The sequence below is a fragment of the Taeniopygia guttata genome, chromosome 5 (assembly GCF_048771995.1).
Source record: "Taeniopygia guttata chromosome 5, bTaeGut7.mat, whole genome shotgun sequence".
Taxonomy (NCBI): domain Eukaryota; kingdom Metazoa; phylum Chordata; class Aves; order Passeriformes; family Estrildidae; genus Taeniopygia; species Taeniopygia guttata.
The window spans coordinates 60,791,838-60,804,319 of NC_133030.1; the positions used below are offsets into that span (position 1 = coordinate 60,791,838).

Here is a 12,482-nt window from a genome sequence, read left to right on the forward strand (position 1 = left end):
TCTCAGGTCCTGCTCACCTGCAGGGGGAATTACCACCTTATTGAATTACCATCTTGTTGAATTACCACCTTATTGAGTTACCACGTCGTTCCTGCAAAAATCAGCAGATTGGTGCATCTTAGGAGATTTGGGGAAATAAGGAAGAGGAAATTTAGGTGGCCAATGAGTGGCACCTATCCCCATGCTATGGGTCCCCAGGATGTCCAGGGGAGCCACAGAGTTAAATCTTTGTTCCCTGCACTGGAATTGTTGTGTTGGGTTTGTGTGGCAAGATTTTGGTGGCAAGAGGGGAATGAAATTTAGAAACAAGCCCAAGGTGCCCCTGTGGGATTCCCACTGACAGCCATACAGAGCTACAGCAGCTCTTGCAGGGAAACTTGCACTTCCCAAACTGGGATGCACAAAATTCTCATCTAATGTCTCATTTGGGATTGAGGGTTGCACGGTGCTCTCAGGATGCATTCAGCTTTCTGTGGGCTTGGTTTTCCCCACTGTAAAAGGTGTTGAAATAAAAGGTGTTGAACAGGTGCTAAAAATAAAAACCTTTTGTTTTGTCTGTCCCCTAGGGATGAGAGAACAGGGAGGTGGTGGTGAGGGAGTCGGCCAAAGTAGTGAGGGACAAACACAAACTTACAAACTCTCTTCTGGCTTAAATCTCAGCAGGGCTTGTACAAATAGGACAGAGTGTGGCCAATTCCTAGGACAGCATGAATAAACTGGGGACAACCATGGAATGTTGAATGCTTCATTGTTTCAGTGTTTACTCTAACAAATGGCCACAGCAGTTAACGCTGGTAAAAACAGCAAAAAAATGCAGAGGTGGGAAGGGCTGAATTACATGAAAAATGTGACGACTTCCAAATTATCTAAAGGAACAGGATTTACCCCAATATTCCTCAAGAACTGGTATAAACCATCTTGGAGCTGTCACCAAGTACCTTGGGGGAGGAAAGGGCTTCCAGAAAATTGGAAAACCATCAAATTTCTGAGTAGTGATCAGTGATAGATTTGATAACATGGAACTGTGTTGGGGGGACTGATTCCGCTCTGTGGTGAGAGGAGCAGGAATTGCAGCTTCTCAGCCTCTGGGAACTTCGGTGCAAATTCCCCATTTCCCTCCACACCTCCCACAAGTGTTAAACAAAACATGTTTGATCAGGGTTTCCCAATACCACTGGATTTGGAAACCTCAGCCATTTTTGCTGTGTTTAGTGGGTTATACACGGATTTTGCATTATGTTAATTTCTTGGAGGTCTGTTACATCAATTCTCATTGCCAACTAATGTTCGGTCTCACCTCAAAAGCTTTGACAGTGTGTGTTTGCTTTAAATTAATTTTAATCGCTGTTTCTTACATTACTCCCAAATTTTAATGAAATGAAACAAATGAATTTCACTAATGAAGTGAGTTCCATATTTACTCCTTAATATTTATACCCAGTATTTTTTTGAGGGGTGGGGGAAAATGTCATGTCTGCAAAACATTATTTAAGTCCTTACATTTATTGTTTTCAATTCTTTGCATCTTAGTTTTCTTCTGGCCCTCTAAAACAAAATACAAAGTCTGGAGAAGTCTTTGGCCACTTCTTTTGGAAAGTTCTTGTGCAAAGTTACCGTCACAAAGATCTCATATAATCTGTGCCTGTGACAAAATGATAAATAGAAGCACTTCAAGCAGCAAACACTCTAGTAGAAGAAACAGCACTCTGTACTAAAATAATTTTTTTTGTTTTTTCCCTTTAACACATTTTAAAAGAAACTGTTCTATTAAAAAGGGCCATGGGCAAAATCACAAATTCACCTTTTGCTGCTAAACAAAACAGACACATCACCTGTGTGAGACAGGGCACAGCTCTGTTCTCTAAGTTTGCACAGCATTTTCAGCTCAACAGCATCTCACAAGAACGAATCCACCCTCTAGAACATTTAATCAACCTAACAGATTACTCTATCAATCAAATTTTCAGATTATAGCTTAAAAATTCCCTCCTTGCACAATTCCTGATCTGAGTTACCCCACAGAGCACAGTGAAACACAAGGCAGGGCAGGAGCAGCTCTGTTAGGAATCAGCATCCTCTGCTTCTGTGCTGCTCTCCCGGTTCTGGCACCTCCTCACCAGCCCTTCAGAATCTGCACATTTCCTGATAACTCTCCTAAGGTCCATTCCCAGTGTTCCTGCAGATCTCAAAATTAGAGGTTTGCATCTGTACATTGAGATATTTTCCACTTTGTTTTCCAGTGAAGGTTTCTGGAACTTCCAGCAAACGTAGCTGATTTTGGCTCCTCAGAACCAGTCGTGTGAGCTGAAAAACCCAGTTCACACCTCTGCTTCCAGAGCAAACAGTTCACAGGCATGTGTACAAGGGAACTCACCACTTCTGCTGGCAGAGACAATAAAGATTCCTTCAGTAAAATTGCCTCCACTTTCAGAAATGCTGCCCATGCCATATTCCTCCTCTTGAAAATCCTTGTAAATTATTGACTGATGTGTATTCTGTATACATCTTGTAAAAATAACAGAGCTTCTGCTTTGAACTGTTCTCTGAATCTGGAGTTTGATGAGATTCTTGTGACTTTAGGACAGGAATAGGATGTTGAAACCTTTCCCATCCTGCAATGGGAAACCAGTGAAGTAACTGGGAATCTCAATGTCTGTACCTGTAACACCAGGTACTTATTTTGTATCAGTTAGAAGGGAAAGTAAAACCAGCCACAGTAAGTACATTTCAAGTTGCCCTCTCTAGGCTGTCAGCCAAAACTCAACAATTTAAACCCAACTCACGTTTTTAAGACAAGTGACCTCTTCTTTTCCATCAACAGAAATTTTTAAGAACACAAAGAAAGCAAAAGTGCTGAAGAATATTTATTTTATTGTATCATGACATAAATCTCATTAACATTGTGCTTTGTTTAAATATAAAAATCATTCCCAAATACATTAGTCAAGTAAGGGTTTGTACACCATAGGTGCTGGTGCTTTGGAATTCCAGATGTAGTAATCAGAAGAAATTAATTCCCGGGCTAAAGGGAAAAAACAGGCAAGAAAAATAAGCATTACAGGGTGCCTCACAATCAGACATTCCTTCATCCAAGTTTAAGTGACTACTAATCCATCCTTACCAGTTTACAGAAAAGGTATAATGGCCTCTTTAAACTGTAAGACTCTTACTATTATTTGAAAATCATTTCTGATAATGAGACATTTAAAGTCTCAGCTTCAATTACCTTTACTAATGTATCAGTCATGAGCTTAAAATTCAAACAGAGGTTAAGTCAAAAGCAGGTGGATGGCTTGGATTTTGTTCAATGAATATAAATTGCACACCCAATATAAAACAGGAAAACGCTGCTTTTTCTATGTTACAATTTAGGACTGAGTGTGACCTGTCACAAAATTAACAGCATAGACCATGCTTTTCAAAAGGCATTTATAGAGTTCTGCTGCCATGACTGGCAGAAGTTGCAACAGAGACAGCTACAAATAAAAGTGCTTCCATTAGGCAGAGCTGCTCAGGTTTAATGAGTGCTTTCTGTGGGCCATTTGGGGTATTTTTGGTGCAGGCTTGGCAGTGCTCATGTGTTAACAAAAAGCAGATTTGGGTTCTGCTTCACACGTTCAGTGTAGAGATCCACCAAGAGGTGCTGGTATGGTGACACTGACAGCAGCAGTGTCACCTTGCATGCAGGAGCTGAGTTCTGTACCTGGGTACTGCCAACCCACCCAAAATGTCTCTGACAGAGGTGTCCTAAACAAGGGGCCAGATTAGAGAGGATCATTCCCTGTGTCCCCCAAAAAAGTTCTGCCATTATGGAGAGCATAGGAACCACCTCAAGGCAGAGGGGAGAGAGCCCCAGAGAAAGGCTGACTTTGTAAAAGCTCTCAGTTCAAAGGGAGAGGCCAGTCCCTACTCCAGGGATGCTTTAAACATCACAAAAAAACTCCAACTCAACAGCAGAGTACAAAAGTCCAACTTTAGTAATGTAATTTTAGTCATTGATAGCCAGTTCATAACTTCAATTCAATTTTAGCAACTCACATGCAGTAATTTTGGGCTTCCCTGGAACGAAGATCTGAACAGAATGCTGGTCTACGTAACATCCAGTAAGTGTAAAGTCTGGGATCCTAAAATACAGCTACAAAAAGAGAGGGAAAACACAATCAGATGCACATTGTCACCCTTGCTGTGCAAATCCTGGCAGTCTGTGTCACACGCTCTGCATGTGCAAGGGTACTCCAAAGTGACAGGATGACAAATCCTCTAGGCAGGAAAACAAAAATCCATGCTGAGAATATGAGATTTTAAATCAATGTATCTTCAATTGAAGACAATAAAAAAGTGGCTCCTAAGGCCTCTTTTCCCAGAGCCTGTGACTTACTTTTACATAAGCAGTGTTCCCAGTGCACACATAATCAGTTGGGTGCTCTTTGCCTGCGGTGCCAAAAGACACAGTTCCAGTCAGGGAAACCTCCAAAGATTTGGGGAACTTCTGTCCTAAAGGCAGAGACAGCATCTATTAGATGTCACACAGCTGTGCCCAGGCTGCAGAGAAGGGGCTGGGGAAGGAAGGGCAGTCACAGAGGGGAGGTTCTCACCAATGCCCCAAACCAGGAGGCTCTTCTCCCGGGACAAATCCAGCTGGCCATAACTAACTTTGTACTCTAACTGAGCAATGGGGCCCCTAGATGGGAGAGAGGAGAAATAAAACCACTGCAATTACCAGCATTCAGCATTTGTTAATGCCTGTTTTGTTACACAAAGCCAGGAAATGCTGACAGACATTATTTATGTGCATACAGACCAATTACACCTATCTGAGCACACTGCTAATTTATGAGAAAAAATTACAGAGCGGGAGGAAATCACTGTGCTGTCAGCCCAGTAATCATAAAGGAGATGTTGATGTTTCAGTTCACTGATAGTGTTTTACTAACACTGTGATCAGCGTCAGCAACTTTGTATCATTCTATCTTTGAATTTTCATGATAATTAGGTGGCAGGGTGGTCATGGCAGCTGTCAGAGAGGCTTAGATGAAAACTATCGTTTTAATTTGAAATAACTATATTTTTGATAAGCTGATCTGTAGCTAGGATTAGCAGTCTTAAGGAGCAGGTAACCCTGTTGGGTTGGAAGTGATCCCCAGCTTAATCCACCTGGGGGATTTTGGCAGAGTTTCATGTGAGAAGATACCACAGGCAAACAGAATGAGCAACAGAAGTGTTTGGAATGTCACCAAATATTCTGGTGTAATTCTGTATTCTGCCTCATTTCACCAAGGCTGGTACTCACTGGTAGCACCCTGAGGGAGCATAATCTGTTACACTGACTCCTGACAAGTTCATTTTGGGAAGATAACAAAGAAATGGAAGAAATTTATTTTGGTTTTCTTTATTCTTACCTGTTGAAGAAAGGTATATGAGCTTCACAGTACTCAAAAGAATTCTTTATGCTTTCATGTAGCTTTAAATTAACTGTTATTTTTATCTGTGATTCCTCTTCAACGAGTTGGTAACATCCCAAAATTGGTGGAACAGGAACCTGGAAAAAACTATATTCATTCTCAAGATATATTAACACCATCATCACAAGATCAGTTATATGCTGTTTTCATTGCTAAAGTACTTTAAAAAAGACTCCAAACACATATTAATTGGAGACTGTGCTAAACTCTTCAGGCTGCTTGTGATAACAGAGACTTGGGGGCCATGCACTTGACATCTCATCCTGGATATCGTTTGCCTAATTCAAGCTTTTAAGTGGCTGATTTAAAGTAAGAGCAGCATTGCCAAGCAAAGATATCAGTAACTCCTGAAAGTGACTCAGACAACTCAAGTCCTTAAGTGCCTTCCAAGCAGTATATTACACAAAAACCCTTTTATATAATGTTTTGTTATCTGTATTGGACTCAAACTCACTCCAGCATGCCCAAGTGGGCTAATACCCACACAGGTGTTTTTATTTCTGTTTGAACACTAGAAAACAACACGAGTTGGGAGTGTGCTGTTACCTGGGAAGTGTAGTAACACAGGTTGAAGGAATCTGAAGGAGGAATGAAAGGGAATTTGTAAGGTCCATTGTACACAGAATCATGCAGAGGCTCAGCACTGGTGGACATGAGCATGGCAGGGTCCACAGAGGTCACACAGTGGTGGACCACGATGTCTTGGAGCGGGGGCGCGTTCGTCGGGAGCGTCAGGCTGAGGGTGACGTTTGGTGCAGATCCCTCTATGTCACACTGGGGAAAGGGAGCCAAGACATTATTCTAAAACACCTGAATCTAATCACAATGAGATGTTCAAAAATAAACCACATTTTTATCATTAAAAGAAATAAAATCCCTACCAATTTTCAGTTTTCTTTGATCATTAGAACTAACCACCAGTACTAAGACATCAGTCTCACACACTTGATGACAATTTAATTAATTAGGTTGTTTTTACAACAGCCACTTAATGGATTCCAGCATGATCTGTCACAGCAGAGTGTCCCTTGTCTCATCCCCAGCAGGCCAGGATCACACCTGGACTTTCTTCTTGTGTAAGGCCATCCACCCACCCTGCAAAATGACCTGGGAATTGTCCCTCTGAGAGAAGGAAGCTGCTCACCCACACAGTCCCTACCAGCATGGCAGGTGGGAAATGACCCAGGCTTTGGAAGTGCAGCATTTAAGTCATCCTCCTTTGGAGATGAGATTCCCACTGCATGCAAATAATTAAATTACCACTTTATTAGCAGGGCTCTCTCTTTGTAAAACACTGGCAGTTACAAATACAGTGTGCCAAGATAATATTGTGTGCTTCCTAAGCATTATTCAAAACAAGAATGAATGACAGTACAAATTATAGTTACAAATTTGAATATATTTCATAATTATGATGGATGTATTTAGTCAACAGTCCCCAGTTTGCAATATTAAACAATAAGATATTTCAATATTAAACAATGCCCAGGGAAGCCCATCTCTAGAAGTGTTCAAGGCCTGGTTAGACAGGGTTTGGAGCAAGTGGAAGGTGTCCTTGCCCATGACAGGGAGTCAGAATGTGATGATCTTTAAGGTCCCTTCCAACCCAAACCATTCTGGGCTTCTACAATGAAAACCACTGTCACATACAAACCATCCAAAATAATTATACAACCAGTTTCTTTCACTAGGTTCTTTATCAACTGTTCTTATGTCATGAAACATCAGCATTTGTGGGATTGAAATGTTGTTGTAGTAGAATAAGGAAGAACAGAAGAATAAACTTCCAATTGGCAGGAAAAATAATTAAAATGCTCATGTAAGGACACTTGTAGAAGACATTTAGACATCTCAGCCTGGATATATTTTGTCTAATTCAGGCATTTCAGTAGTTCATTTAAAGTAAAGGCAGTGTGGCCAAGCAGTCAAAGGTACCAGTAACTCCTGAATGTAAGTCAGACAACAAAAATCGGGAAAATTTTCAACTCAATATATCATTTTACATCAAATAAGTATTCACTTTGCACATATCAGACATATCTCACCTTACAGTTCACAGCTCCATAAACTTGCCACGTATCCACCACATCCTTCTGGTCATACTGCATACACTTGACCTTCTCAGTGATGCAGACGTGAACCTGAGGTTTGCCCTTGTAGGTGTTGGATCTCCAGGCTGGCTGCTCCTTATCCGCAGGCATCTCCTGGATGTCCTCGAAGGAGCTGTTCAGGCTGCGGATGTTGGCGTTCAGGGGGGTGCCCAGGGGACAGGCCTGGATCAGCAGATTTCGGAGCTGCCCGATCTTGCTGCTCAGCTCAGCCTCGTTTTTCCGGCTGGGAGAGACGTAGTCCATGATGCCCAACAGCAGAGCCAGTCCCTGCGAGAGCCCGCTGACGGTGAGGAGGGGTGGCCGTGGCTCCAGGGTCCCCTCCACCAGCGGGACGCAGGCGTAGATGAGGCCGCTCTTGCGGAAGGCCAGCACGGGCCAGAGCTCCCCCGCGGCGGTGGACACGGAATGCACGCAGGAGTGGTTGATCCTGGTGCAGGTGTCCCGCTGCTCCACAAAAACGTGCTCATCCACCAGCCTCAGCTCCAAGAGCAGGGCCTTGAGGAAGGCGCTGTCCGAGGGGATGGGGACGTGCGTGGAGCCGTTGAAGGTCTCGGCGCGCACCTCGACCGTGGGGTAGCGCCTGCGGGGAGGGGATCGGAGAGGCTCAGTGCCACCCAAAACATCACCCCAGACCACAAGCACCCAAGCCCTCTTCTGGCTGCAAAAGCATTATGAAAATCTTGGGAGTACTGATATTGGGTTTCTCTTCATTGTTCAAACAACTCCTCAAAACCCACTGGGCCTAAAAATAAGCTCGTGTACGTGGAAGCCTGCAGCAACCTGATAGAAGCAGTGGTGGGATCAGAACATAAATCACTGTCAATAAAACCATTCCATGAGTAGTTAGGATTCTTTCCAGCAAGTAAATACATTCTCATGAGTAAATACCTTCTTTTTAAACTAAATGTGAATATGTACATCTATGCTGTCACACAAAGTTACAGGATTTTTTATGACACTAAAGAATGACTCCCACCAGTGCAGAAGTTCAAAATATTTGTAAGAGGTGAGATCACACTGAAGACAAGTTCTCAGATATTTAAGAAAATGGATGTTCTATGTAATAAAATGCAACTACAACAACTTTTTGCCTATAGAGTCTACTATATGTAGATAGTGCTACAACTTTGCTGCTATAACAATAATAATAACTCCACACTGCACATGCAATATATGTGACTTAAAGCTTTTATGACTTTTTCATCATTTCAGTTTATCAAGTATTTAAGATGTAATGATAATGTCATGGACAGAGGTTTTGTACAACTTAGAATTGCTATGTCGTACCACTATATATATTTCATTTCAAATTTTCTAGAGATAATATTTGAGGAATATCATATTAACTGTTTAAAACTATATCTGTGATTTTTTTGTCCTGCAGCAGTATTGTTTTTTAAAGGGGAGTGGGATGAATTTCTTTTCAAGGTAACCTAAATCCATCAAGAGGAACTGAGGAGTTGACTTTTAATAAATAGCCAAGAAAATAAAAAAAATATTACTTCCATGATTACACTGGGTTTGCCCTGGTTTGGAACTGCAGACTCCCCTGAGTGTCTCTTACATGAAGTTCGCTGACAGCCTGGCTTTCCTGCATTCTGTTTTGTGGATTCCCTCAGTAGTTATCCACAGACCCTCAAAGTGCCCCTCACAGGTCACACACACAAAATTAAATCACTTTATGGATCATCTTGAAGCAGATGTTCTCAGATGTTTGTTTGCACTCAGAGCCATGCTTGCACGACAACATGGAAGAAAAAAACTGCACAGATATATAAAGGCTCTCATTTGTTGTCCTTTTTATACCTTCTTTTTTAGGACACATTGACAGTCTGCTTTCTAAACTGCCGTGGAACTTGCAATCCCAGCAATGTGGGACTTTGTTTTATCTAAGACCTCCATCTGCAGCACTTCCCTCCTGCTCCTGAGCACTTCCATGGATCTTATCCTCTTGCCTCTAAGTGCCCTACATCATCTTCTCTTAACTGAGTAGCTGGAGGCAACTACACTTCCTCAGGCTTATTTTCAGTGACTGTGATTTTTTTTTTTCTTTCATTCCTAATAAGGCATCAAGGGCTTTTGGGGTTGTTTTTTTTTTTTTTTTGTCTAAACATAGACAGGGCAAAGCCAGAGCGACAAAATTCGTAAACAGGATACAGATGACAGCAAAACACCTCCCTGTGGTCTCACATTTTATTGTGAAGAGCAAAGAAACCAAGTGGATTTACAGCTCTAAAATTTATGAGGCTTTGCAGAGCCAGGGTGTTGATAAGAAGCTATGTGTAACCTTGGTGAGCAGCTCTTCTTTTTGGCCAACATTTCCAAAACAAGGGAAGAGAAGATATTTCAGTCTAGTTTTGTCTTAGTCAAGTCCCAGTCTCTCTGCTGCATTTGCTGAAGCTGTCCCCACACCACAGCAGCCTCCTCCTCCCACTAAATTTTACCAGCTGAGTCATTAGATCATTAGTTAGCCCTTCAAATCCCCGTTTTTCAGTACTCCCTTCTAGAAAGTGATGCAAACTTAAAAAAAGAAAAAAGACAAAAGTTTCCAAGGATGAATGAACTTCGGTTCATCCTTGTTGCCTGAATTAAGTTATGATCAGCTAAAAAAAAAAAAAAAAAAAAAGAGGGGGAATGCTTTGATGTCCCCTATGTCTTCCCCGAGGTCAAAGATCAGGGCTCACGTATCTCCAGCTGAGTGCCTAAGTCCTGAAACCAACAGTTTCCATGTGATCCGGGCATTCTTTATATTGTCTGCATGCTTTGTTGAATTTAAGGTCAGTTAGGAGGATAAACTTGGGGCTTCCACAGCCCTATTATTTCCTCTGGGAACGTGAAAGATCTAAGTCTGGAAATCACTTGAAGCATCGAGGATAGTTTGCCCTTTTCAAAGGAGTGCTACTCCTTGTCTCTGCCGCTCACTGTGTGACAAGTCACTTCAGACACCCCTGTCAGCAGCCCCCCCTGCTCCGTGGTGATTACACTCTCCGAGGTTTTGGGGACAAGGCTTTCTCTTTATCTGTGTTTGTAGAGGGGAGGCCTCATCTCTAGTCCTGTAGGTAATACAAGGACCATAATACTAATCCTAAAACAATCAGAGGAGTGTCCAATGGAGAGATCTGTCTGCACCTGAAGATGGAAGATAGTCTACTTCCTCTTTTCTTGGTTGTTTTTTTTTTATTTTTATTTTTACTCATAGGTTCTCTCTTTGCTTTTACTAAATTCAGACTAGGACTGTAGGTCACTTTATCCAGGTCTTTTTTTTTTTCCCCCACAAACTTTCCCTAGCCCCAGTTATTTTTCTTCTCATTATCTGGATTTCTCTGAAGTCACAGAAGAAGGGTAACAAAAAGGCAACAAAAAGGGTAACAAATCTTGCCAGCCCACTAACAGTAACCTGCTAAGCCAAAAGTCTTCCTTTATATCTGCAAGAATTCTGTATAAAAACTGTTCCTTTGGAGAACTCTTTAGTGTTCAATAACTTAAAAATCCTCCAATAACTTTTAAAAAAAGTGTTTATATGCACAAATTAGCATCAAACAGAAAGATGAATTTCTGTCTGAAAGTACTCTATTTTACCTACAGCTACAGAGCAACATGAAAAAAATATAAGTAAAACACAAGCAATAATATATGCTTATATATCTACTTTGCCCATTTTGTTAATGTGACATTATTTCACAATCACTGCCTTGTCCTTTACCATGTTAGGAAGGAGAAGAGCTGGGCAAAACGTTTACAGTGACAAAAAAGAAAGAGGAACGGAGCAAGGAAACTCACGTGCAAAATGCAGAAGCTGTGAAAAAGCTCCCATATTTAGTTAAAAGAACATTACGTGACTCTAATTCTGAACTTTCCAAAATCTGAGTCAGAATCGCACAGCATCCAGCGGTGCTGGGACAAGATGAGGGATTTATTCAGTATCAGATGGTTTTGGTGGTTTTTGCATCTGTTTTGGGGGCCGCACCCCGGCCCCACAGGGCAGCAGTGTCCCTCAGGACACCCAGACCCCCAGAGCACCCGATTCCCCCAGGACACCAGGATTTTCTGCAGGACACCCAGAGCATCCGATCCCCCCAAGACACCAGGATTTCCTTCAGGACATCCAGACACCCAGAGCATCTGATCCCCCCAGGACACCAGGATTTCCTTCAGGACACTCAGACCCCCAGAGCAACCGATCCCCCCAAGGCACAAAGATTTCCTTCAGGACATCCAGACCCCCAGAGCATCTGATACCTGCAGGACACCAGGATTTCCTTCAGGGCATCCAGAGCACCCTAAACCCGCAGGGCACCGGGATTTCCTTCAGAACACCCAGACCCCCAGAGCATCCGATCCCCCCAGGGAACCAGGATTTCCTCCAGACCCCCAGAACACTCAATCCCCCCAGGGCACCAGGATTTCCTCCAGACCCACAGAGCACCCGATCCCCCCTGGATATCAGGATTTTCTTGAGGGCTTCCAGACCCCCAGACCCCCCTCAGGAACATCCGCGCCCCCTGAGGGCATCCGTTCTCCCCAGAGCGCCCGGCTCCCTCCAGAGCACCCGGACCCCCAAGAGCATCCGCTCCCCTCAAGAACACCCGGTCCCTCCAGGGCACTCGGATCCCTCAGAGCACCTGGATCCCTTCTAGATCACCGGGACCCCCCAGGGCACCCAGCCCGACCCTCGGACCTGCCCAGCTCGCCGTGCCCGCGGTACCGTCGCTACCTGGAGAAGAGCACGGCGCCGCCGGCCGCGGGGTCGTGCCTGAGGAGCCACAGCGCCCGCAGGGCCATGTCGATGGCAGCGATGGTGGCGGTGATGGTGGCGGTGATTCCGCCGGTGATGCCGCCGGTGCCGATGGCGGCCGGGGAGGAGCCGCGGCCGCGCCGTGACCGCCCGGCGCGGCGCCATTTCCGGCGG

The 12,482-nt window shown here is 43.5% G+C and overlaps 1 protein-coding gene across 1 annotated transcript; it reads right to left on the reverse strand.

Moving 5' to 3' along the window:
* Positions 1–2,851: 2,851 nt before the first annotated feature.
* On the reverse strand, positions 2,852–12,482 carry AP5M1 (adaptor related protein complex 5 subunit mu 1). Its single transcript, XM_030275213.4, has 8 exons — positions 12,288–12,482; positions 7,508–8,153; positions 6,009–6,236; positions 5,400–5,539; positions 4,596–4,681; positions 4,379–4,494; positions 4,039–4,135; positions 2,852–3,022 (listed from the first exon to the last, which is right to left on the reverse strand). The coding sequence occupies exons 1-8, from the start codon at positions 12,353–12,355 to the stop codon at positions 2,940–2,942; spliced, it is 1,464 nt and encodes a 487-aa protein (XP_030131073.4). The 5' UTR covers positions 12,356–12,482; the 3' UTR covers positions 2,852–2,939.